General features: G+C 41.3%; 1 protein-coding gene across 2 annotated transcripts; it reads left to right on the top strand.

Moving 5' to 3' along the window:
* The first annotated feature begins 3,527 nt into the window (after nucleotides 1–3,527).
* Nucleotides 3,528–5,023, top strand: LOC108153690. 2 transcript variants are annotated; one of them, XM_033387903.1, is made up of 3 exons: nucleotides 3,528–4,070; nucleotides 4,133–4,806; nucleotides 4,905–5,023. In XM_033387903.1, exons 1-3 carry the CDS (start codon nucleotides 3,590–3,592, stop codon nucleotides 4,914–4,916), a joined length of 1,167 nt encoding a protein of 388 aa, XP_033243794.1. In that variant the 5' UTR covers nucleotides 3,528–3,589; the 3' UTR covers nucleotides 4,917–5,023. The 2 variants fall into 2 exon arrangements, with proteins under 2 accessions (XP_033243794.1, XP_017139303.1); XM_017283814.2 differs by having other exon boundaries at nucleotides 3,530–4,070; nucleotides 4,867–5,023.
* The last annotated feature ends 21,244 nt before the right edge of the window (nucleotides 5,024–26,267 follow it).

Below are 26,267 nucleotides of genomic sequence, written 5' to 3'. Positions count from 1 at the left end.
AAGGACAACGAATGTCCAAATTTTCATGCGCTCGAATGCAAATAAGAGACAGAGGATATGAGAAAAAGCTCAGCAACACCACCAAAACCATTGAACCAGAGGCCAGGCTGTACATAAAGTCCACTGGAACATCAAAATCTTATCGAGGAACAGAAATTATGCACAATAATCACTCACAATGATTTTTTAATGGCTATAAAATATTTCCTTAATATGCACTAATATCATAATATTCTTATTAAACATCCAAACATTTTGTGCGAGTGAGTACTGAGCACAGTTTGTGTTTCTCGGAAGGAATTGGCTGTTTGGATGCCTAATAAAAATATTATTTTATTAGTACATACACACTTGATCATAATAATAGGTACACGTTGAAGCTTTTCATTAATAATTAGTTTTATCGTACTTTAAGTGTTGAAAACAAAATTTTTTTTGGTATGTTTTATTTGTCAATGTATTGCAGTTCCGTGACAAAAAAAAAATGAAACAGGGAAACCGCCGAATAACAGAGCTTTAAGCGATATTGCGAGTTGACATCACATTTTGGCTGATCAAAATAATAGGTACAGTGTCAGTAAATTTTGAATATCAAGTGAATAATTTGGAAATTCTTGGCTTTTTGGCAATTAAACATCCATTTAATTTAACTACAGTCTAAATATAAACAAATAATTATTTTTTTTTTACAAGAATAGGCCGAAAGTCTTATTGTACAGCCCTTAGTCTGAAAAAAGAAGGCCAATCTCTTCGGGCCATTGCTAAATTAATGAAAAGGTTTCATAATTTTGTTGAAATGCTTTAAAAATTAAAACCTAGTCAGGAAACTCGCGGAAAGCCACAGAAAACAACCATAACACTTGACCACTACATACTTTTCTTTGAGGAATAAGGACCCATTTAAGTCGTCAAAGTCTATGGCATCAGAAATTGCACTAGAAGTTGGTGCTCCAACGATCCGTAGACGGCTACAACAAGCCAGCCTTCCAAGGAGAATAGAAAGAAAGGTCCAACTTACGCGTCAAAAAAATTTAGCCATGGGGCAAACTTTTGATAAAGATCATAAAGACTGCGCAGGATGCGCCGGAGAGAAAAAGTGGAGAAGCCTTTTATGGAGCGACGAAACTAAAATAAATTTATTAGGGAATGAATGTGAAAGCAATGCAGGAAGCCCTAAACGAAAGAATTTTGATCCATGTTTCACAAGAAAAATTTGTCAAACATGGAGGTGCCAGTTAAAGAAATGGGGCTGCTCATCCTCGTACGGCGTAGGTCCATTTTTCGTGAAAACGAACAGAATGGACGCTGACGCAATACAAACCCAGATTGCAGACAGTTATGCTATCTTATGCTGAAGAAAACATGAGTTTCCATTGGGTATTTAAGTAATATAACGACCCAAGGCACACATCCAAGCTTTTGACCAAATTTTTTGATGACCAAACACAATAGACGTTTTAAAGTGGCTTCTTAAATTTTCCGACTTAAATCCAATCGAAAACTTGTGGGGAGATTTACGAAACAAAATTAGCTAAGTTTTCATTTTCAAATAATCAAAAATTATGCGAGGGCGTCCAAAAATTCTGGTGTGAGACACCTGCCTGACGCTTATTAAAAGTACGCCAAAAATAATTATAAAGGTGACAAAAAATAAAGGTGGATACATCGGATATTAACTATTAAATCCCATTTGGGCAGCAAAAAAAATAATAATAACCAGTTAACAAACTTTTTTCATAACAATACTTGAAGTGTACCTATTATTTTGAGCAGCATGATATTGACTGTGAAGTACAAATGGATCTATCTTCTTTTATAACATTATCTTATAATATAATCAAGTTTATTTGATTGAAAACAGATACTTAAGGAATAATTGAGAACTAATTTTAAGTTTAATATATTGCATAAAACCGTTTTCTGTTATGTTGAAGTTTACGTAGATGTGTGTACCTATTATTATGATCAAGTGTGTATTAAGGAAATATTTTAAAGCCTTTAAAAAATCTTATGAAAACTCCCAACGTTCCCCCAATTGGCGGAACGTGGAAAAAAGCACCAATATGGGACATTTTTATTACACTGTTTCATTTCCACTGTTTCAAAACAAACCAAAATACCTCAGCAGCAGTAATATTTTCTTATTGGTTTCATTCCATCAATGAAAATTAGACTAAAAAAAAAGAAACCCAACTTAGGGGAAATGAAACCCCCTTTGAGGTGCATAATTACTACCTTTTTAGCCAAATACCGCCAATACTTTTGCCTGCCCCGGTGTGTTTGCATTTCTGCCCAATTAAACACGCTCTCGAGAATCGCATAGAATCCAATTAAATAAAATTGTCGCCAGCACACACTTGGCTATGATAATAGCCTGTCTCTAAACTTGAATGGCCATACTTGGCCATAAGTTACACGCTGCCAGGTCTCAGAACCACTAACCCCTTTGGGTGCCATGCCCACCCGCATCCCGGGGCTGTCCCGACATTGGCGGAATTAAGGCAAATAGTTTCGTGGATGGATGGTTACGGGCTTACCTTCAGACGTGCTTCCACCTGGTGCTTAGTCACCTTTAACCCCCTCTGCGGCATTCCACCAACGCGGTCTTTGGGAATTCCGCGGCGAAACGGCAAAAGCATTTTAACGGTCACTTTTGATCAATTAAAAACAAGTTTTCTAAGAAAACAATCGGGATGAATGGGGAATATGGCCCTTAGTTGTACGGAAATGGGAAATGTTAAATATAAGTCCATTAAATATTATATAATAAATTTATGCATGGTTTTTAATAATAATTTAAGCCCAAATAAAGCTAAGAGAAACGTAATTTTAGCGAAATATAATAGATTTTAAGGTTTAACTCCTAAGAACCCATTGAAACTATTTTTGTTTAGGTTTTTTAAGCATTTTTTGTTTTTTTTTTAAGGCCTAGCAAAATGGTCCAGCGATGGACAGTGCCATATGTTTTGCTCGATGATCAGTGTGACCCGATTTTAAGAATAAAATCAGCTAAAAATCAGGCGGCATGTAGAAAGCTCCGCAATATTGGCTAAAACCATTCTTGCTGAATTTATATAAATTATATAAATTATAAATTAATAAAATAAATACTGGGTATAAAATTAATACATTTTAAGACCCGTCTAATAGGCTTTCAGGCGACTCCCTTTCATTAGGGGATTTTTCTAGGCGGCTGGCCTGCTTTCCCTCGACTTTTTCTATATTAAATTATAATATTCCAGCTTTTTTGCTGCGTTTCCAGTATTAATCGGCTATTTATTTTGTTGATCAGCTGAACGATTGAAAAAAATACATGAATTTTGATTGTTTCCATGCAAATATCATCTCTGATTCACTTAAAAGTTATGAAAAATAATCATTTCCATATTCCCATTAATTTCCACACAAAATCCCCCTAATTTATATTCGTAATTAATTTTGAGACCACACAAGACAAATCGGATTGGGTTTCACGAATACCCCTTAGTCCAAAGCTAAGATAACAACCCTCCAAAAAGGGCGGCCATTTCCTTTTGTGTGAATCGGCGTGACGTCACTGGCAGTCTTCTAACTTCTAATTCGAAATAAAATGTCAGACATGTGGAGTATTCTAGATGTATCCGTGGAGATAATCAGCGGGATATTCGGGCACCTTGAGTCGGTGGAGGACCGAATCAAATTGATCTCGGTTCATCCGAAGTTCGCCAAAGGTTTTGCCGAATTCGCGGCCACCGCCCACCTCAAGCTCAACTGCGGCCAACTGCCCTTTTCGTACAGCTCGAAGGTGATGCAGCTGGCGGGGGCGTCTGTGAAGAGCCTGTCGCTGCAGAACCCGGCCAATGTGGTGGCTCTGATGAAGCTGGCCTCCGACCACTGCCCCAATCTGGAGGAGATCACAATTCCCGTACGCACCGAGTACTGGGCCGTAATCCAGCCGTTTTTCTTGTCGTTGCAAAAGCTGATCCGCATCGATCTGCGCAATGATTATCGTCCGGTTGAGGTGATCGGTAGTTTGCTTCAGTTTCCCCTGCTTGAGGACCTGCTTCTGGCTGGATTCCAAAACGATAATTGTGAGTATTTGCAGGTTATGTACACAGCACTCCGGTTTTTTACGGTGCCCATTCCATACCAGTGAGTCGCATCGATGAGCTGCAGGGCCTGACGTCTTTGGATGTCATCAACAAAGAGCCGATCGATGTGTTCTTGTTCTTCGCCGCCTTGAAGAACCTAACGGCCCTCGAAGTGAAGCTCGCCTACATGAATTGTCCGACCCAGATTGCCGGCGACGAGTATTGGCCGAAAATCAAGAAACTGACCTTAATATATGGCATTTTTCGTTCGGAATTGCCGTATCTACCGAGCCTGAAGCATCTTTCCGTAAGTCACGTGCTGCCGCATAGGAAAATATCCGAATTGTTCACCAGCACGGTGTCCCAGTACGCCCACACCTTGGACTCCATGGGCATGGTCTACGAGACTCAGATCGCGGACACCGACGATGCCAAGATCATTTCGGAGATGAAGTCCTTGCGAGTCCTGTACATTCCGTATGTGAATAATGCCTTTATTGGCGCCATCAAGTCGGACTCGCTGGTGAAGCTGTTCATCCGTGACTCGTGGAATCTGACCAATTCGGGGATTCTCCGTTTGCTGCGCGGCTGCAAGAACTTGCGTTTCATCGATTTCGTGGGCTGCAAACGCATCAACAAGCACCTGGTGGGTCCGGCCCTTAAGATACTCAAGAAGAACGGCGTCCATCCCGATAATCCAGTGGAGCTGAAAGTGAACGCCGAATTTGGAGATCACGTAAGTGGCGGGCACCTTGGCCAACGGCATGCATTAAGCAATTTGTATCCCTGCTTGTAGATCTCTCACATGGACCTTACCTTAATGGTCATCACCAGGTTCAAAGCTGATGGGAAGCCTGTCTTGAACGGAGGCAATTAACCGAGGACATCCGACGACATCTCATCTCAAGTTCTTGAAGAAATACTCTTAAATAAATGGAGCACTGCCGCCTGTAGATCGTCTTTTTGTGGGGCTATCCCCCTTGGGTATCTCTCAGCTGCCAATTGCCTTTCTGACCCTTTTTGGCACCTCTTTTTTTCCCCCTCTGTCCGGGGCCTGTCGAAGATTATGTGGCTCGCATCTCTCATTATCTGCCGGCTCCGTCGCCTTTCACCTTCGCCCGCCTCACAATTGCCAATCACAGCAGCCAAAACTCCACTCCATTCGGGCCACAGAAAAATCCACAAGAATTACCATTTTGACCGCAGACAAATTAGTGTTATTAACACTTTTTTTTTCCTTCTTCTTGTTGTTGTTGTTGTGGCTCTCTGTCTCCATTTTTTTTTTGTGTTTATGGTTTGCAGAAACATTTTTCACGCTTTTGGCCACGCGCAGAGCCTGGGCTCTGGGCCATGGCAGACACACCCAGACCTGGTCCCAGACCTGACCGCAGGTTTTAATATTGCAAAATGCCGAGGCTCCTCTCTTCTGGCGCTGTTTGTTCGGTTTTCGGGGCCTGGCCTGGGCTCCTGTGAAAACAAACAACAATAATACCCACATAATGTCTGGGGGGGACCTCTGCCCTCCCCCCCCTCTGCACCGCACCGCTCATGTCATCGGCTTCGTAATTCGTGAACAAAAAAAAAAATCCATTAAGAATGCATTGCGATTTTTATTCAACATTTTTTCATGCCATTGTGGCAAGGTGTTGACTGCGTTTCACTTCTGAACTTGCCCCAAGAGGGTGGACCGAGGAGTTTTGAAGGGGATTTTCGTTTTGATTTTGGGAGTCAGAGAAAACACTCCAATTTCCGCTTGAATTCATCGTTTCTGTTCGGTGAAGGACCCCAAAAGTTCGGAGAATATAGTTTTCTGCCAACAATTTCTAATTTCCAAGCTCCAAGCTCCCAAGTATCTAGTGTCCAATACAGAAGCTTCATTGGGCTTCAATGAATCATGAAATAATGGAAATAAAGTGACATCGTCTCCAGTTTGGGATACAAAATATCCACTTTCTGGGATCTCTCGAAGCTGCTTTAAATGCGGGCTTACTTCGAAAATCCATTCCGAGTGGAAAGAAGACTCTTCTGATTCTTCCAAGTGGATCTGTTCCCTCGAAAGTTCCGCTGAAACAAATTTCAGGCGCTCCTCAAGGAAATTCCTCTCGTAACTCTGGTAGATACGATCCGCGATGGCAGCACCTTTCCCCGCCTTTCTTTGTGGGAAGTTTCATCAGGAGACGGCATTCCATGCCACTGTCTGTCCTTCCCTTTGCAATCATCTTCCATTTTTTGGGGTAAGCTCGACCTCTGAGGATACCCTGCCATTCGCTGCAGTCCCCCAATTGTGGGGTATTCTTCAGGCAGCCCTCGCCTGCTCTGCCCCTGCCCCTCTTTCCTTGCCAAATACTCCTTCCTTGATGCATTAACCAGTAGCCGCTGTTGCTGTTCGAGTGATTTCTTTTCGGCAGCCAGCAAATTGCTCGTAATGATGCTGCACTGCATATTGCCGCATTGTTGCATTGCCTGCTTGCCGCATTGGCAAATTATCAAGCAAATTAGCTTAATAAGTTTATTTTAAAGAGCGGAATGCCCTCCGTGTTACGTACATGAATATGAATCAGTCCAGACCTTCGCCGGTGATGCTTCCTGTTTGCATTTCCCATCAAAAAAATGAAATAAATAATGAAAAGTCAGGCAACCAGGAACTGATCTTCGTAGAGGATTCTATGGCAATGGTTTTGGGTTGTTCAATTTGTTTTAAATCGGTTTAAGGACATTAGCGAAATGGCCACCAATCGCTTATCAATTCCCGTCTATAGAATTTCCATTTGAGGTCCATAAATCAAGGGGACGATGATATATGAACGTCACAGTTATTAACCGAAGGGACAGCCGTCTATGCCATATGCAAGTGGGTCAAGGGACCGGCAGCCGGGCAGCCCGGCAGACCGGCAGCAACCTGCCAAACCACTCGGCCAAGTGCGGCAATCCCCTTGACCAGAGGAAGGGTTACGCACGTCCCCCCGGTGTCCAGTCCCCTGGCCCCTGTGCCCTGGCCCCTGGTCTGCGGTCATATTTCATTTCTTTGTCCAACTCGTTTTCGGTTTTTCGGGCGATTCTGGTCTTTGGGTCGACTTGCGGTTCGCCGGTACAAAAACAATGCCAAGAACCCGTCTTCAAGTGCCATCCGATGGACATTTACATTTACATTTACATTTACATTTTTATTACAAACAAATTCGTTGCGGTTACAAATGCGTCAATGCAAATAACAATTTTTCTTTAAAAAAAAAACAGACTGGAAGGCTGTGGGGTGGTTCCCCTGGTGTCCTTCCTCCTGTCAGGGCCAGTACAAATTACTCACGGTCAATAAATCATGCCGCTTGTCAAAATAAATGCATAAATTTCCCAATAGTGAAAGCAGAAAGCAGAAAGACGAAAGCAGAAAGAGTTTATCCCGGGCTCTCTATCAATTGAATTGGTTAGCCAGTTCCTGGGGGAATTGGATTTGTTAAGGGCTTAAGCAGTTGGTCAAGTCAAGTCGATTGGGCTCTGGGCACGAGATATCCTTGCTCCAAGGAGCTGCAGGGTATCCCCGTCTTCGACAGAATCTCCTCATCAGGGGGGATGGTGGCTTTGCCAAATGATGGTCAAATGGTCAATGCTTAGGCGTTTATAATTTTTCGATTTATAGTCACATTTATTTACCGTTCGCCTCGAAGTCCCAGGGAATCGGTCTGGGAAATGATTGATTGGCCGAGAAGTGAAGGAAGCCACCGCTCGCCCCCAAGGAGATCCAGATCCAGCTGCAAACAGGACACGCACAGGCCACAGCAAATTTGTAACAATAAAGCGTTGGCTCTGGGCCACAGAAGGGTTGACGGGGGGGGGCCAACCGGAAGCCCACTAAACGGGTTGCAGAATCGACGGCGGCAGGAGGAGCGGCGTATAAATGATTGATACCAGGCACAGAGTCACACAAAAATTACTCAATTAGTTAGGCATTAGCCCCGGCCACGGCCCCCCCTTCCCCTTCCCCTTCCCCTTTGCCCGCCACAGAGACCAGCGTAAGTCCAGTGGCCCCGCCGACAATTAGGGGAAAAACCACAGAACCTCATTATAAACAATTTTCTTTATCATCGCCAAGAGCAGAGCCCGAAATGCATTACGAGGGAGAGAGAGGAACGCCTTGAGAGCCCATAACATTAGAACCTTCTTAGACACTTTAGACCAAAGAAATTGCTGCAAATCACGGCAAGTAAATTAGACAAAATTGAGGACCGGCCCGGCCTGGGAGATCTGTTTGGTAAATTGAGAAAAGTACACCCCGGCCCGGAGTCCCGGAGTACCGGAGTCCCGCGGCACGATTAACCGCAGACGGCGGCAGTCGGGGGGAAGGCAGACGCAGACGCAGACACCGACACTCGATGTCGCCGACGTCTTCTCGATTCGGGTTCGGTTTTCCATGGCAATTAACTGGCGCTACAACGCCATGGGTTTGGGGCAGGCGCCGGGGAAGGGGAAGGGGTTCCAACTATCGGCCAACTACCTGATGGCCAAACGGTTCTCCAGCCCATTGAAAAGCTGCTCGAGGAACAGATACATTAGCATTAACCTCTTCGTGCAATTAGTGTGAAATGAAAAGCACTTGAAGTGTTTCGGGGGCGCATCCTATTGTCATCATTTTCGGATATTGTTTGTCAAGGACCAACGTCCCCACCCCTCCCAACCGCCGAGTGTCGGGCCAACAGATTGGCCTTGCCGCTGGCGCCGCCTCCTCTCCATCACAACGGAAAACTTTGCCATTGACAGCCGAAAAACACTTGAGACAGACACAAAAAGCAGCAATTAGCAAAAGCAAACACGAGGCATCATCGGAGAAGGTCTGGACTGATTCATATTCATGTACGTAATACGGAGGGCATTCCGCTCTTTAAAATAAACTTATTAAGCTAATTTGCTTGATAATTTGCCAATGCGGCAAGCAGGCAATGCGGCAATGCGGCAATATGCAGTGCAGCATCATTACGAGCAATTTGCTGGCTGCCGAAAAGAAATCACTCGAACAGCAACAGCGGCTACTGGTTAATGCATCAAGGAAGGAGTATTTGGCAAGGAAAGAGGGGCAGGGGCAGAGCAGGCGAGGGCTGCCTGAAGAATACCCCACAATTGGGGGACTGCAGCGAGTGGCAGGGTATCCTCAGAGGTCGGGCTTACCCCAAAAATGGAAGATGATCACAAATGGAAGGACAGACAGTGGCATGGAGTGCCGTGCCCTGATGAAACTTCCCACAAAGAAAGGCGGGGAAAGGTGCTGCCATCGCGGATCGTATCTACCAGAGTTACGAGAGGAATTTCCTTGAGAAGTGCTTGAAATTTGTTCCAGCGGAGGGTTTTCGAGGGTACGGATCCACTTGGAAGAATCAGAAGAGGCTTCTTTCCACTCGGAATAGATTTTCGACGTAAACCCGCAGTTAAAGGAACTTCTAGGGGTACCTATTTCTAGGACCGTGAGTGTGTGAGTAAATACTATGGAAGAACATCCCTGATAGTGACAGCTCATTCCTGGATAACAAAATGAATGCTGCTCGAGTTCTCTGGAGATCTGTTGCATCTGCCCTGAGGAAAGCCCTGAAAACGCTGCTGGGGAGCATTTTCCACCCCAAATGGAGAGGCAAGGAAAAACATAATTCAAAGATCACCTTCTTCTGCCTTCTGCCCCGAAGGCGCCTGAAGGGGGCCGCCTCTTTGTGCCGCCCCTGCACCAGCCTGCCACATGCTGAAGGTGACGCCTTTTTATTGCCCCATTTGTCGTTAAAAATAGAGCCAGAAAAAAGTGTGCATCTCCCCTCCAGGGGGGCAGATGGTCCCCCCCCCCCCCACCCAGAGATGAGGTGTGAAAGCGAATGAATTATTCGAGAATTTCTATCTAGATTTGTAAATGAAATATGTTAATAATTAATTAGCTGGTGTTTGGTGGGGGGGTGGGGGAGGGGGATGACAGCGCAAGATCCACAAATAAATCGTTGGAGAAATAATCCCCAAAAGGAAATCCAAAACAAAAAAAAAGGAGGAATTTCAAGTGAAAACAAATCAAGGCTAATGCCAGATTAATTTATATGCCTTCTAATGGGCAAACCGCACCCATTTAATTGCAACAACAACGAAAAAAAAAAAAAATGGGCAATAAATTAAGAACCGCCCACGAAAACTATCAAAGACCACTTAATAAACAAATTTTCACATAGAAATGCTGAAACAATGAGGAGAAAGAGAGGGAGAGAGACGAGGAGTGGATATAAAATACAGTCGGTGAAATTTATGTGCAGGAGTGGACCGAGGACTCGTCAGAGGGAGAGAGAGAGGGAGAGGGAGCGGTGGCACGGTGGCACACACATTAGAACCCAAGATAAACTGCCTTGGGAACAGGCCCAAAAGGTGGGCGGCCGTGGGGGTAATAATTATATTTTTATGGGACATTTATTGCCCTCTCTGCCCACCAAAAGGAAGGGAAACATTTTAATCAAATCATTGAGAGAATGGAAGAAGAAACTTTGCATTCATTCACCGACCGAAACTAATTTATAATCTCCTTGGACAAAACAAAGAATGTTTATTGAACAACCATCGGCCAGGCCACATTCTTTCCCGCAGCTCAAATCAAATGTAATTCAATATAGCGCCGAGCATCAATCGCATCCGCCAGGCAGCCGGCCGGCCAGCCAATAACGAGCCAGTCACTTCGGGACAGGCCCTAAACCCACAGAGCCAGAGTAAATAAATAAATCGGGCCGCTAATTAAAGGCGAAAGAAAGGCCCCACCAGACGTTGTCGGCGGCATAGGTGTTTGAAGCACTAACCGAAAAATAAGAGCACATCAGAGCACCCTGCGACTACAGCCAGAGAGTGAGTGCGTGCCGAGGAGGAGGCAACGAAAATAAAGGAAAGAATTCAATTGAAAGAAAGCGACACACAGAAATGACACGACACAACAGGAAGGGCACCCACAGACAGGGAGGGGGCTAAGAACAAGGCGATGGCAATGGCAATGGAATCTCGGATGCCCTTTCCGGCTGGTTGGAATATTTGGAAGATACTTGAGTGCTCATGGAATCGGTAAGGATTGAATGGCATGAAGCTCAAATTCGTCATACTTTTATTGTACATTTAATTTATTAAATTAACTAAATATATTATGATTAAAAATTTAAATAGTTGAATAAAAACATTAATTTATTTTTAGATCGTGAAATATTTATCAACTTGTACAATTATATTTTTAAAAATATTAATTTCTATTAGATTAAATTAAGTAAGTTCGTGGAAATTTATTCATACTTTTATTGTGTATTGATTCCACTTATATATTATGATTAAAATTTTGAATAGTTTTAAAAAATACTAATTTATTTTGAAATATTTATGAACTTGGTAAACTATATTTAAAAAATTTAATTTCTATTAAATTAAGTGGATTACCTTTTTTTTATGTGAATTTATTTGTCTTGTTTTTATTTATTTTTATTTGTGCTGTTTTTTTTTATTTGTCTTGTCTTTATTTTTTTATTGGTCTGGTTTTTTTTATTTGTCTTTTTTTTCTTTTTTTTTGTATTGGTTTTTTTTTTATTTGTCTTGTTTTTTATTTTATTTGGTCTTAAAAACTTGTATATTTAATGAATTTGAATTATTTGATTGAAAAAGAATATTAATAATATTATATTTTGCCTAATTAATTCATTTTTGAATCAGTTTTTCTACAAAATAATTTATACAAAAATATGAAAATATTAATTGATTTATTATATAAGTTTTAATATTTTTTGTATCAAATTTAATTCGAATATTTATTACCTTGAATCCTTTGCGAATCCGTTTTATATGGAATACAATTTTCATAGGAAATTCTTTGTTCGATCCAAAAGGAGTCCAATATTCCACTGAACTCTCTTGTCTTTCAGGGCATGCCCCAAACAGTGGAGCTAGCACGGAGCATAGCAGAGCATAGAACCGAATCGGACGGGACCCCCTGGTGCGTTTTTATATAGAAAAAGTATTTCTTTGATGTACATCTGTATGCTGTGGCTCCGTGCGCCGTCAGTCAGCCAGCTCGGGTGGATAGGGGGGTTTTTCTTCTTTCTTTTTTTTGTTTTTGGATGCATTGGATGTTGCATGTTTCAGTTACACGCCACATTACAGGCGGTGGCTGGGACTGGGCGGAGCCCGGGCCGGGCTGGGGCGCCTGGAGACGGCAAGTGTTAAACTGCATTTGTTTGACTTTTCCAAATGATGGCAGTGGGGGCTCTGGGTGCGACTTTGACTAGAAATTACATCTGACTCTCCCACCGAGCGAGTGCGAGGCAGACACAATCAGGTGCTGACAGGAGCAGCAACGACAAGCGACGAGCGACGACGACGACCTTCTCGAGTGGATATTACCTTACACACAAGCCTCTGACAGTCGGAATATGCTCAGGAGGCATCACTGACATCTGACAGATGCAATCGGAACAGCGGAGCACATCTCTCTCTCCCTCTTCATATGCTGCTCGTCTGCAAAATTGCATTATGTCAAAGCATTTTTGTGGCTATCTGCGCGAACACAAAGAAATCCGTAACCCCTTGAAATGAATTGCCTCGAATAAGCATTGACAGCCTTGTCAATATGTAAATTGTTCTGTTTGTCGTTGTCGTTGTCGCTGACGCAGTTATACGCACGATTTGGCAAAGAATCTCTTTCTCGGAGAAGGTTGGAGGGGGTCTGGGGCTGGGGCTGGGACTGGGGGCTGGGGCTGGGTCGTCTGTCATCTGTCGCCGAAGCTCAAGTTCAAGTGGATCTGTTGTTGTCTCTCTTTGATTGGCTTTTTATTTTCCGTTGGTTGTAATGTCTTTTATGAGATTGTCTTGTTGCCCGAGCGGCACTTTAAGCCTTTCAATGGGAATTTATGGGCGCCAAAAACTTTATGGCAAACATTTTTTGGCACTTGAAAATATCCACAAATCTCGCGGCAGAGCTCCGAAGAATGTCAATGCCAAAGCCAATGTCAAATGCATTTGGGCTTTACAAAAATCATCAATTAAAGTGGCTTTTTCGGTGGCTAATTGAGGCATTGATGGTAAATTGCTTCATAATTCAATGAAACATTGCATAAAAAGGGGCAAATATTTAAAAAAATAATACGACAATAGAGAGTGTGAGGGGAAATTGCAAAAAGACATTAAATTTTTAATAGAATAATATATTAATACGTATAATAATTCAATAAATTTAAATATTTAAAATTATATATATAAAATTAAAAAAATAGAAAAAAATTAAAATACATATTTCAAATAAATATTTTTAATTTTTTCATCTATACATTAAATATATTTATTATTTCAAAATAAATACAGTAAATTCTAATAATAAATAATATACAAAAATAAATATATATAATATTAAAAATAAATATATATAACATTAAAAATAAATATATATAATATCAAAAATAAAAATATTTAATATTTCAAATAAATACTTTGATCTTTAGATTAATATTTGGATTATATTTTTTTAATATTCAATATTTTCATCTTTAGATTAAATATATTTATTATATCAATATAATTCAAGTAAATTCTATTTAATTTCCCAATTTTTATATTTAAAACCCGAATAATTAATTCAAAAATGTAATTTTATAAAAAATGAAACTCATTTATGCCAGGAATGAGGTCCTTGAGAACCCCTAAAGGCCACTTTTGACCATATCATTGCTCGATAAAATGCTTGTATTGCTGACGCGATAGAGATGGCTGTACCCGCCAGCTATGACAGGAATCAATGAGAAGAATAACCACATTATCCACACACATATCTTCCGCTAGGCTTAACCCTTTGATCCACAAGAATGGAGAGTCCTCCCGTCCAGCTGAAGAAGCTCATGAATAGTGAGATCATGTCTCACAAAAATTAATCAAAGCAAATTGCGCATAAAAAGCAACCAAACAAGAACTGACGAGAACTGAAGGATTAATCATCCTAATGCCTGAGAGCTAAACAAAAACTTGAAATTCGTCTTGGCACTTCACACACACATACACACACATGGACCCACGAAAAAGATACAAGATACAAGCTATACTCAGTGGCAGACAGAGCGTCGCCGCCCTTTGGCCGGGTTGGTCAAGGTGTTGACTGAACACCTTTTTGTTTTGTTTTTTTGGCTGAGAAATGAGACTGTGACGGAGGATGATGCAGATGATGATGGGGATGGGGAGGGGGATGGGGGAAGGGGCTACAAAATGGCAATTAATTGAAACATGAATTATTAACGCCACCCATTGTCCATTGTCTGTGCGATGACCAAGGTAAATTTTCAACGGATGCTGCAGACCCGACTTGACTGACGGATTGACGGATTGACGGACTCCCCGACCGGCGACTGTCTTCGGCTGAGTGATGTGTCTGAAATCTTTTGATGCTGGTCTTCGGTGGCTTTTGTTTAGTGCCTCATAAAACATCATTAATCTTGCTGAATTGAATTTTTGGGTGTTTTCCCCCCTTTTTAGGTAAAAGCGCAGCACCGAGCACCGAGCACCGAATGCACGGTGAAAACTTGTACAAGTTTCAAGTTTTACGTTTTACATGATTAATTAATAAATTATTCATTGCAGAATGCAAGATGGAAGATGGATCGTGAGAAATAATGGCCTTTTTAGGGAAAACTTTAGCCAAAAAGTTAAGATCTTCCGTGGCCATAGGACTCTCAGATCACCCTACCAATCCATGCTTGAAACCATTTCCCCCCGCCGGAAACAGACATCGTCATAAATCATACGCTCCATGTGGATCCTGATCGGTACATTATGGCCTGTCGGGGGAAGGAATCAATGCGGATTGTCTGGCTGCTGATTGGAATTAGTAAAGTCACAAGACCATGGCTGACACTTAATTATGGGCTGCAGGCGGCGAAGCGTGCCCCACGGACCAGAGCCCCCTCCAGCCATAAATCTCGACAAAAGTGTGCGGCCCCAAATCAATGGCAACTCCTAAATGTCGTTCCCGGGGCTGCACGCGCGTTCATGTCACTGAAAAATTGCTCTAAATGTTGGCACAACTATTCAAATTAATTGATTTAATGCCCAGTTGTCTCCCCTCTAGCCGGATTATTAATGAAGATTTGAGAGAAGTTTCCAATTAGACAAGATGCAGAGAGTTTCGCCCCCCATCCCCCCATTTTCTTTTGACATTAAAATTTCAATTTTTCATGCGACAAATTTAGAAACTAAGAATCCCGGAACATTTGGAACATTCCACTGCCACTCCCACTGAATATTGTAGATTTTAATAATCTACCTGATGCACTCCCTCACGTTTTATTTAACGACACACCTGCCGCAGTCAAGAGTTAAAGGAATTTCATTTTCATTGCAATTTTCTTTGCTGGCAATTAAGTTAAAGCGCATTAAAGCAAATTTATGACAGCTTAATTTCATATATTAAGATTTTACGACTGCGATACTGCCGCTGCAGCGCTGCGGTGGATGGGTGGACGCTCATAAAACTATCTCCCCCACTCGGTGGAGGGACGGGTTCGGATTAGCCGGCGGATAATCAACCCCGCATCCTGCCCCTGCACACGCCAATTCAGTCATTCAATCAGCGCAGACAGGTGGGGAGGCAGTCATCGGTTGGGTGGGGGCCAAGTCATCCATTCACCCACTCAATGACGGACGATTTTATCTTGGGAACTTGGCCAAGAACTTGGCCCCGGCGAGGGAAGTTTCTGGGGTCTGCCATAATACAAGAATAAAGGCACACCCTAGAGCATCGATCTCTCTCCATTTCGCTGGCTCTAGCCAAGAGGGAGCGGGGAGTCAAGAGAGGAACCTTGGCTCTAATGTGGCACCACCTTCCCAGGAAGTTGTGGAACTTCCCTGCCTGTTCCTAGGGTCTGGGGGGGGGCCTCCTGTTTTGCTCTGGGCAGCCAAGTTTCTTTTATGTGGCCCTACTGTTGCCTGGCTGTCGTTGGCAGTGTTGACAGCCAGTGAAAAATGCAACTTGCCCGCGGGGCAATCGGAATGTGTCTCGAGATGATGATGACGATGACGATGACGCTACAGAAGCGGGGGCCATTAGCAAGCAATTGCGCATAAAAGTCACGGAGAAACGAGACGAGAGACGGTAAAAACCATGACACTGACAGCGGACTGCGGACTGCGGACAGCAGATCAGCCAATACTCGTATTAAATAATGTTGTAAAATTCGAAACATTGAACCGAATCGAAACGAAAGGAATCGAATTGAACTGGCGGGGGAATCGTTTTTGGCTGTCATGGCTAAATAAATAAATAAATAAAATGAAATTAGGTTCGTCTGCATTCGAATTCCCCAGCGACAAAAGGTGAAATGAACGTCGAACGACAAATGCAATAAAAAATTGCAGCTCATTTGAGCGTTTTTCCGATTTCTTTGCAGCTTTTGTCTCCGAGTCTCCATCGCGTGCTGGCATTGGCATTGGATCGAGTTAATTTATTGATGACAGACGCACGATAAAAACCAAAATGTGAATTGTCATTAGAAGTCATAAGGTTGATTGACAGCCGCCACATAGCCCCACAGTCCCAGAGCTCCATAGCTCCACACAGCCCCACGATTAGGCAGACGCTTGCGGGTATAATGAACTTTTTCCACTATCGTTGGGCTTTGCTTTTGTGTTGGGGGGGACTCCCTAATCCTTTGGCAAAAAACCAATGCCAGGTGGCCAAGTACAGCCCCATTTATTCCAACTCATTTAGCACCGAAGAGCGCCGCTCTTCAACTTAATTAAATCAAAACTCAGCCATAAAATTACAATTAATGAACCAAAAATAACACCGAAAACCGCAAAGAAAAAAATAAAATGCCAAAAGGCAATAAATTATTCAAAGTGAAACGCAAAAATTTAACCCTAAAAAAAAAATGAAGCCATGTAGATTTTCTGGAATAAATCTTAAGCATCGCATCCGCAAACAAGAATACGTTTATTCGGGGATCCTGGAAAAGAGCAAGTCCGAGTATACATTAAATTAAATTGCTCAACAGTTTGTAATGCGGGACATTAGTGTCAAGCGGTGACAAGGACGAGGACGAGGACGAGGACAGCCCAAAGGGTTAGACATTAACACGTTTGCGCCGGGACACAGTGGGAACGAGGCCGGGGAATTTAAATTTGAAAATTTATAGGCACGACACGCTGGCTACTGGGTAGTGGTCCAGCAGCCAGATGCTGATGACCCACCACCGGGACATCTGATGGGACAGTTTGGCCAAGGATTTTTCCCCGAAGATTTATCCGAACGCTCTTTGAATGAGCATAATTAGTGGCGGCGATTTCAGATCGGGTGGCAGGGAAAAACTCAATTTACATGCAATTTGTTGCGTTTAAATGCTTTTTATATGCAAATGCCCCATATATCCTGGTCAGGCGTGGTCAGGACCGGATGCAAGACACTCTGAAACCGAATTCCGTTCTACGGTTTTTAATGAGCCCGTTTTTGTGTCATGATTGATGCAGCAACACTTGGGATGTGATGCGATGCCCTGCTTTATTCTTTTTTGGGTGTGAAATTTGAATATTTATGACCAACGGTCACATTTATATGGTGCGGAAATTTTTATGATCTTGTTGCATGAAATTATTTATTTGTCTTTAATTTTTTGGTTCTATGGCAAGGAAAGGAAACTTGTTTCCCAAGGCGGAAAATTTCTTGAATTATGTATGAGAGTTTTCACAGACATAATTATGTGCTGGATTTCTTGCCAGAGCTGAGAAGTTATGTAAATGTCTTTCTTTTTATTGTCATTTATAGGGTTTTGGGTGGGCTTTGGTCAGGGGCGAAGCTCTAAGAAGACTTTTCGGGTGGTGGGGGGCGAAGAGGAACTTCCTTGAATAACAGCGTATAACAGCGTTTTATTCGATAAATAAATTGAGTCATTAAAAAACTATAACTTTTGATAGTCTGAATTTTTTGAAATGATTTAATATTGAATATTACAAATTTAAATTTTTTGAATATAATAAAAAAGGGGGGACTATCAAAAACAGTTAAAACTATTAATAAAAACTTAAAATTAAACTTTTAAATATATTTTATTATATGCAACAATTTGTATTAATTTAAACAAATTTTTAATTGTAATATCCATAAATTAATACATACAAAATTTATTAAAATTGGTTATCTATGTATCTAAGCATAATGAAATTTATTATTATATTATTATTATTATTATTTATAACATGTTCAACACTTTTCAGTTCAAACGCCCGTAAAATCTTTAAAAATGTATCTATCCTGGTAATTTTTTTCTTTCATATATTCTTTAATTTAGTGAGCAATCAAAAATACAATAATTCAAAGAAATCGGTTTCCCTTTTTTTTAATTTTTTCCAAAAAAGTCCATGTCTCAACTTTTGCACGTTTCAAATTTTTTCACTTTAATAATTAAAAAAAAAATTTTTTTCCAAAGAGCCTTAGCTTTTAACACATTCCGAATAAGTTTTGGCGTACTCTCGACTAAATTTAGTCCCCTCCGACATTGCACGCGCTCCCAAAAACTCATCCAATCCCTTTGGTGTAGACTCGTAATTTACCACAGTTTTTTAAACAGAGCCCATGGATGTTCGATGGGATTCAGATCTGGGCTATTGAGCAGGCCATTGGATTAAGTGAAAACTCGAGTTTTTGGGACGATTGTCGGGTTACCGTCTTGCCACAAAGTGATTTTGGATATGGGGTAGACACATTTGACAAACTGGCTTCCAAAATATGAAGATAAAATTCTTTCCTTATAACTCCATCGATTTTACCACCTTTTCCGAGTCTTTGAGCCAGAGTCCATCTATTTGCTCATTAAATTACTTTCTCTTCGAGGCTTCATTTTGCTTATGAAAAATTCTTTTTGTTCAAACATTTATTAATATGACACACACACACACACACACACACACACACACACAGTACAGTAGCTGGCAAGCTCCCAATCGATTAATCAAATTAGCCACACTTCCTTCGGAAAGCCAAAACGCACTGAGGCATAAGACGACGCCTCACTGTCAGATCATCAAATTGCATTAGATGCCAAGGAAGTGGGGAAAAAACTAATTAGAAACATTTTTATCAGGGGCAACGGCAACGGCAGCCCACAACAACAATCCTTTTGACTTCTCGGTCTCTGCTAATCACAGAAACGTGACGTCATTCGCCACGCCTCCATTATGATTTTTATTAATGATCCTATGCATACCAAACCATACATATGTATATATACCAATTTGTCGGAGAGACGACAAAGTGCCAAAACGTCGTCTTAGTCCCATTTTCAGTGTTTTAATCCGCGCGTTTAATTGAAATTGGCTGCGAAGCGGCCTGGATGCGGGTTCCACGGTTCCACAAGTCGAAAGTGGTGGAAGATCCCCGGTAGCCCTGGCTCTCGTCAAATCTTATAGATATTAATGATGTTTGGACCCACAACCGAATTACGACGCAATTAATTATACGATTTCGCGTGACTTTTGTACCCTGCGATGGGGTTAAGTTTAACCCAACTGTTTATCTACCCGCATAAGTCGCTGAGGGATTACACAACAGTTTTTTTGTTGTATTTTTTGTACCTTATTGCTGTTATCTGAACTGTAACAATTCTATTTTCTTGTTTTAATTATGAATTATTGTTCAAACTTTGAGTTGAATTTATTATGAAACAGAAGTACATTTCGTTTATATAATTTACATATTCGTATAAATAATAATTTTAATATTATATATATTTTACTTGCAGGTAATTCGAAAAATATACAATTGGAAGCGAGCCTGAACCTAAATTAGTAATGCTATTTGGTGACCCCGAATTAGACATTTCTGGATATTTGGTGACCCCCATCAAACTGTAAAATTTTTGGCGATTTCAGCGCTATGAAACCATTAGAAGCATAAGAATCCAGCAAAAAATATCTAAGTTAGTAATTATATTTGGTGACCGCGATGAGCGGATTAATATTTACACCTCTCTGCTTTTTTGGTGACCCCGATCAAACTGTCAAATCTTTTTCAAATCCGGCACTCTGAAACCACAATAAGCGGATCCAGCAAAAAATACCTAAATTAATAATGCCATTTGGTGACCCCGATTAGTGGACCTTTCTGCCTCGTTGGTAACCCCGATCAAACTAGCTATTTCGCCTCCTTGAAACCACAAAAAGCAGATCCATTTCCCTGTCACAAGTAGAGAATCTAGAGGAAGATAACTCCCACAAAAGAATCATATATTTTGTACGTGAGTTACAAAAATAAAGTGGCAGAATTTTCATTTGATTTGCAACCCCCGGATAAAGATATTTTTTGTATGGCATTCATCTCTCGCGTATATTTTTTTATTGCCCGCTGCGTTTGCCCCCATAATTCAGGGGTTTATCTGGGGAAAACAATCTGAAACCAATAATTCTTACGCCCTGACATAATGTACCTCAAATGTTTTATTCGTGTTTATCGGCTGGCACTTTTCCACAAAACTTTGTTTTCGCTTGCATTTTCTTTTTTCTTTCTTGTGTTTTTTGTTTTTTAGCAATTTAGAAAATATGGCATAATATGAGAGCCCACTTATTGGCCTTAATGGGCATCTTGATAGGAGGCCAAAAGGAATACAAGAAATATTTGATATATGGCCCAGAGAGAGAGAGAGCGGGAGAGCGGCAGAGCGGGAGAGAGTTTTCCCAGCGGTTCGGGGTTTCCACTAATTAAAAGTGCGGAAAAGGTTCCAGGTCCAGGATCATTAATAAGGATATCTGTGTTCTTTGTGCTTTCTCCTGTCTATTTTCTTTTTTTGTGTTCATTTATTGCGTTGCAGATCTCTCCGTTCTCATGGATTGGCGGCAATGCAAATATTTATATAAGACACAAAACTTCTGTCGGGGGGTACGGCGAACAAAAGGGTTAATGAGTTCAAGCAGCTACTTAGAAGGCCTGATTAATGATTCCAGCCAACACGTATGCAAAATATCAGCAGGCATCATTAATTAACGTAGAGGATCTGCCAAAGAGAGCGAAAAAATATGTAAATTTTACAAAAATGGAAACAAAAAAACAAATACAAAATAGTAAGCAAAAAAAAAAAAAATCACATAATTTCCAATTATATATTCATTGAAATGACATTTGGGCCTGGCAGAGGAGATCTCTCACCTTGACTCAACACCCCATCATCAGTCAGAACGGATCTCACCCTGTCAGTGGAATTAATGGTTGTACTGTACCCCCCAAAAGCCACCCAAAAAAAAGGATAGGAAAAGGAAAAGGGTTACCGAAATCATAGTTCAAGAATACTACAATAAATGTTTGTTTGCTTCCACCAATGCCCAGCGACACTCACACTCAATTAACCCTGTTGTCAATCACATGCAAATATTGTGGTTCCTTCGGAAAGAAAAAAAACCCTTCCATTTATCCCGAATCCGAATCCGAATCCCGATCCAAAACCAATGCAATTTGTTTGCCCCTGCCGTTGTTGTGGTTCATTAGAATTGCTCAATTATTCCATCAATATGCATTTGTTGCTAATCGAATTCCGTCTACCCCTGCGCCCCTGCATATTTAAGTGGGTTCGGTGAAAGCCGAAAAACGTGGAAAACAGTTTGCTGAAATGTTTGTAAATTTTCCTGGGAAAGTTTAGTCTGCGTGACGCGTCTTCCAAGGCAGCAATATTTGCATACGGAAGCACTTTAAAGGGATTTCGATTGATTGGCTAAAGGATGTGCTTGGTGTTTACCCAAGGACACCCATGGGATATTTTTGTATAGGTATGTAGATCTAACAAAGAATAAGGATTAAAGTTCCAAGGAAATATATTGAAAAATATATAATAAAAAACTTAATTTAATAAATTTAGCCGTAGTTCTACGAAGAAGGTGCAGTATTAAATAAATAAATGAATCATTTAATAAATTTAATAATAAATCTAACAAAAAATAAGGATTAAAGTTCCAAGAAAATATATTGAAAAATATGTAATACAAAAATGAATTTAATAAATTTAGCCGTAGTCCTCCGAAGCCAGTGCAGTATTAAATAAATAAATTAATAATTTAAATAATTTAATAATAAATCTAACAAAAAATATGGATTAAAGTTCCAAGAAAATATATTGAAAAATATATAATACAAAAATTAATTTAATAAATTTAGCCGTAGTCCTCCGAAGGCAGTGCAGTATTAAATAAATAAATAAATTAATAATTTGATAAACTTAATAATATATCTAGAAAAATAAGGATTAAAGTTCCAAGAAAATATTAATATGTGATTTTAAAAAAAAATAGATAAAAGCCGTAGTCCTCCGAAGCCCGAGCTAAGTTTTAGAATTAGCTTATCACTTTTAAATAAATACATAAATAATTTAATAAATATAGACCCTACTTCAGGTCAGATCTCGAGTGTCTGTCTTTGCTCAGCATTAACCAATTTACGAAAGTGTCGGAACAAGCTTTAAACAAACTCTGAGCAGAGTCCAACATCGGAATGAGAATTCCCTTCCCGTTCCATCAATTGAAATTCCTCCGCTTCGCGGCGTTCCACCATACCCTCCCCTCCCTCCGCTCGCCGGCAGGATGATCAATCAAAATCTGAATTTTAATGTTATGCGGTGCATGAAACCCTAACAACAGGAACAGGAATAACCATATCCTGTGTGTCTAACAACAGCGACGAAAAAAAAAAAGAAAGACAAAAGTGTAAAAGAATTTCCAGTGCGACCCAGGGGTGCGCTCTGCTGGCATTTTTCAAACCCTTTTTTTGGGAAATTAAAAAAAGAGAGAGTGAATAGAAAGGAGCGAAAGGAGCGACGACTGGTAACCAGTAGCGACTGCCGACTGTCGACTGTCGACTGCCGCAAGGAAAATAGTAAAAATTGTAAAAATCCTATTAAGCGTTTCCCGGACGGGGAGTCCTGCTCCTGACACTTCTCTCTGGCTCCCCACCTTCGATGGGGTACGGGTGGGGGTGGTGGGGGTAGAGAGAGTGTTGGCTTAAATGTCTAATTTAAATGCATGCGCTTTTATGAGTAGAGACAGAGATTGATGATGGTTGGCTTTCTTCTTTTTTTTTTTGCCTATACAAATAATTGCTTACAAATTTGCGGCAGAGATTTGTCCCCACCTACCCCACCCCTCATTGCAAGCAGGTGCAGTTATTCCCTTAAGAAATCTACCCCCCAAAACATATCGAACTCCTTCACATGTGAATGTTTGCGGGGCAACACAAAGGGCACTCGCACTCCACACATATGATGTCATCTAATCTATTTTCATGTTGGACAATTTATGATCTCTAACAAATCCAGTTGGCCATGCTCACTTAACGGCAGAATGAAAAACTTCTTTGTTCCCATTGTGAGGTGTATAGAATTTTTAAAGCATTTATCGTAAATTTTGATCGCTTCGCGGCGGAAGGGCCAACCCTTAACCACACACAAGGCTCTAACACACACACACACACACACACACACACATGCCGCCCCGATTAGGAAATGAAAAACAATAAATGGACTTCTACTGTCTGGCTGCCTGCCTCGCAACGGATGTCATTAGGCCTCGTTTAAAGAGTGGCCTTTGGTCAGGGATATGGATATGTGATAAGGATTTTTCGAGTGCCCGTAAACACCACAAAGAGCCAACAATTGGTTGCGCCTCTGGAAAAGGGTCGTCGGTTCAAATAAATATGTCAAAATCGAAAGGAAAATCAACGCCAACGCAGCAGCGGCAGCAGCACAGCTTTGGCGATCATCCAAGAAATTAGTTCCACCCAATTGAGTTTCGCAAAATGCAATTTCTCTTTGAAAGTCGGTGGCATGCAGCACATTGCACGCCGCACGCCTATTAGTTCAGGTAGGGGCAGGGCGGCCGGATACGCCAGTAGGTCGGGGTCACACCTAAAGGGTTACAAATGTGCTATGCCGTTTAGTAAAGGTTCATAAAGTAGCGCCTGGCATTGAATGAAATATTTGATTGGAAGGGCGATTCAATATACAACATAATATAGTATATAAAATATTAAATATTATTTTGGCTGGAGTTTTTGTAGTTTATTTTTGAAAGAAAAAAGGTTAACCGTGGACATTTATAATCGTCCATACTGCATTCTCCAGAGGTAGCCACGCACTTGTTCACGTTTTTTTCTTTGCTTTTATAGGCAAAACGGAGCTTTGCTTTGGTGCCAGCCACTGATCGACACGTGTGTACGTGAGCGGCAGCGCAGCAACAGCGCAGTTTGCAAATCTCTGCAGCGAGCTAACAGAACAGAGGCATGTTGATGTTAACAACAGCGAACGAAAGCGAGAGTGAGAGTGAGAGAGGCCCTGACCTACATTAACTCAGTGATCTAGAAAGCTACATGCTTATGCTCTTGCTCGGCCGCACATTTTCGCTTTCGGTCTTTGCTGTGGGAAGTGGGGAGGGAGACGAGGAGAAACGAAGACCGATCTGCAAACCGAGCTTTGGCTAGCTTACGCTGCTCTGCTGCGTTCCACTCTCTTACGCTGCGCTCCTCTGCTGCGCTATTCTGTCTTACGCTACGCTCCTCTGCTGCGCTCCCCTCTCTTACGCTGCGCTCCTCTGCTGCGCTCCTCTGCTGCACTCCTCTGTCTTACGCTACGCTGCTCTGCTGCGCTTCTCTTTCTCAAACGAAGTTACCGAAAAGAAATCGCATAGCGAGAGCGTGCCCATAATTTCATCATGTTCTTGGTCATTCGCTCTCGTTTTCGACGAAGCTCTGAGCCGCCCGCGCCGCTGCACTCTTATCTCTGCTTCCAGTCCCCCCCCTTCCCTTTTCCAAAGCGTGTGGTGTGCCGAATTTCATAATTTATTCAGCAGGCGGCTGGTCAATTTGATCGTGTACCTAAATGCAAATAATATTCCATTACGACAACCGGTAAGTTTTTCCGTTTTGCTTCACTTCTTACGTGTTTTTCTTTGATTTCCTCCAACATTTTGCTAAGTTTTTTATGGAAAAATAAACCACATAAATCCTACCGTTTCAGCTTGTATCTTGAGAGTTTTTAAGAATATTCTCAGCTTCGTTTCCCTGGCAGGCTTGCAGCTGTTCTGTGGGAAAGTTCCCACAATAAAAAAATTTTGTATACCTTTTTTTTTATGGTTTTTGGCGATTTTTCGATTTTATTAATTGCTGCAAATTTACTGCAAATTGAATGCATCACAACATGGGAATGTTGTCGAATCAATCAAATCTCGAAGAAAAACCATAAAGAGCAAAAAGTCATAAATATTTTGAAAGGAGCCGCTCACAACATCCCCTCTCTCTCTCTCTCTATAAAATGCAGTGTGAATTTAAGGAGAAAAAAAGTGCAATAGGCAACAAAATTTCACACAGTAAAAAACCCAAAATTAACCAAAAGAAAAAGAAAAAAAAAAGTGCAGAGGGACCAACACCAACCCTTTGGTGGCCCAGCCAGAAAGAGGGAGAGGGAGAGAGAGAGGGAGGGAGAGGCAACCGTAACTGTTCTCGGTGCAGTTTTGAAAACAGTTTAAATTTGATTTGGGTGCGAATTGAAAACGCTGGAGACGGAGGAATAGCATAGCATAACCCTTTTTCCTTTGGGTCATTGAAGCGTTGCGTCTGTCCGAGCGCTAAATAAATCACTTCTCTTCGATTAATTCCCTTGCTGACATGTGCGCGAGGAGGGTGCACACACACACACACACACACATGTCCCGGCTGAAGGGTTTATTTTCGTAGGGGATCTGAAGAAGGGGTTACGTTACATACACACACACACACACACATGTACAATGATTATGGTTTATGCAACCGACCGCCACTCATGTCAAATTTTGGCTTTTTGCTCTGCTTTGTAGTGGCATGGAAAATTGTCCATGGGCATAGAGGTCATAAGTTATAAATTAGTGAAGTACTTTAAAGTCCCGGAGAGGGAGGGTTTTTTTTTATAAAAAGGGTTTCGTTTCGTTTCCTTTCCCTCCCCGCAACACACCTTTCCACGTCATTGAGTTTGCTTCTTTATTTTTGTTTTTCACTTTTAAGTGCATTGATTAATTTTTATTTTGATAGCTACGAAATCAATATTGTTTGCAAATTTCTTGCAAGCAGTTGGTGTGTGTAATTTGCCGTCGGCCAATTTGCAACGCCCAACGATGGTCCCCCCTTGATGTGTTGCCACTTAGCCAAAGGGTTCTTCGTGTCGTTTTGAAGGGAATTTATGAAGTGGA

This window comes from Drosophila miranda, chromosome XR, assembly GCF_003369915.1.
Source record: "Drosophila miranda strain MSH22 chromosome XR, D.miranda_PacBio2.1, whole genome shotgun sequence".
Lineage (NCBI taxonomy): Eukaryota > Metazoa > Arthropoda > Insecta > Diptera > Drosophilidae > Drosophila > Drosophila miranda.
Note: the sequence above shows the minus strand (reverse complement) of the source record. Positions and strands in the feature narration are given on the sequence as shown.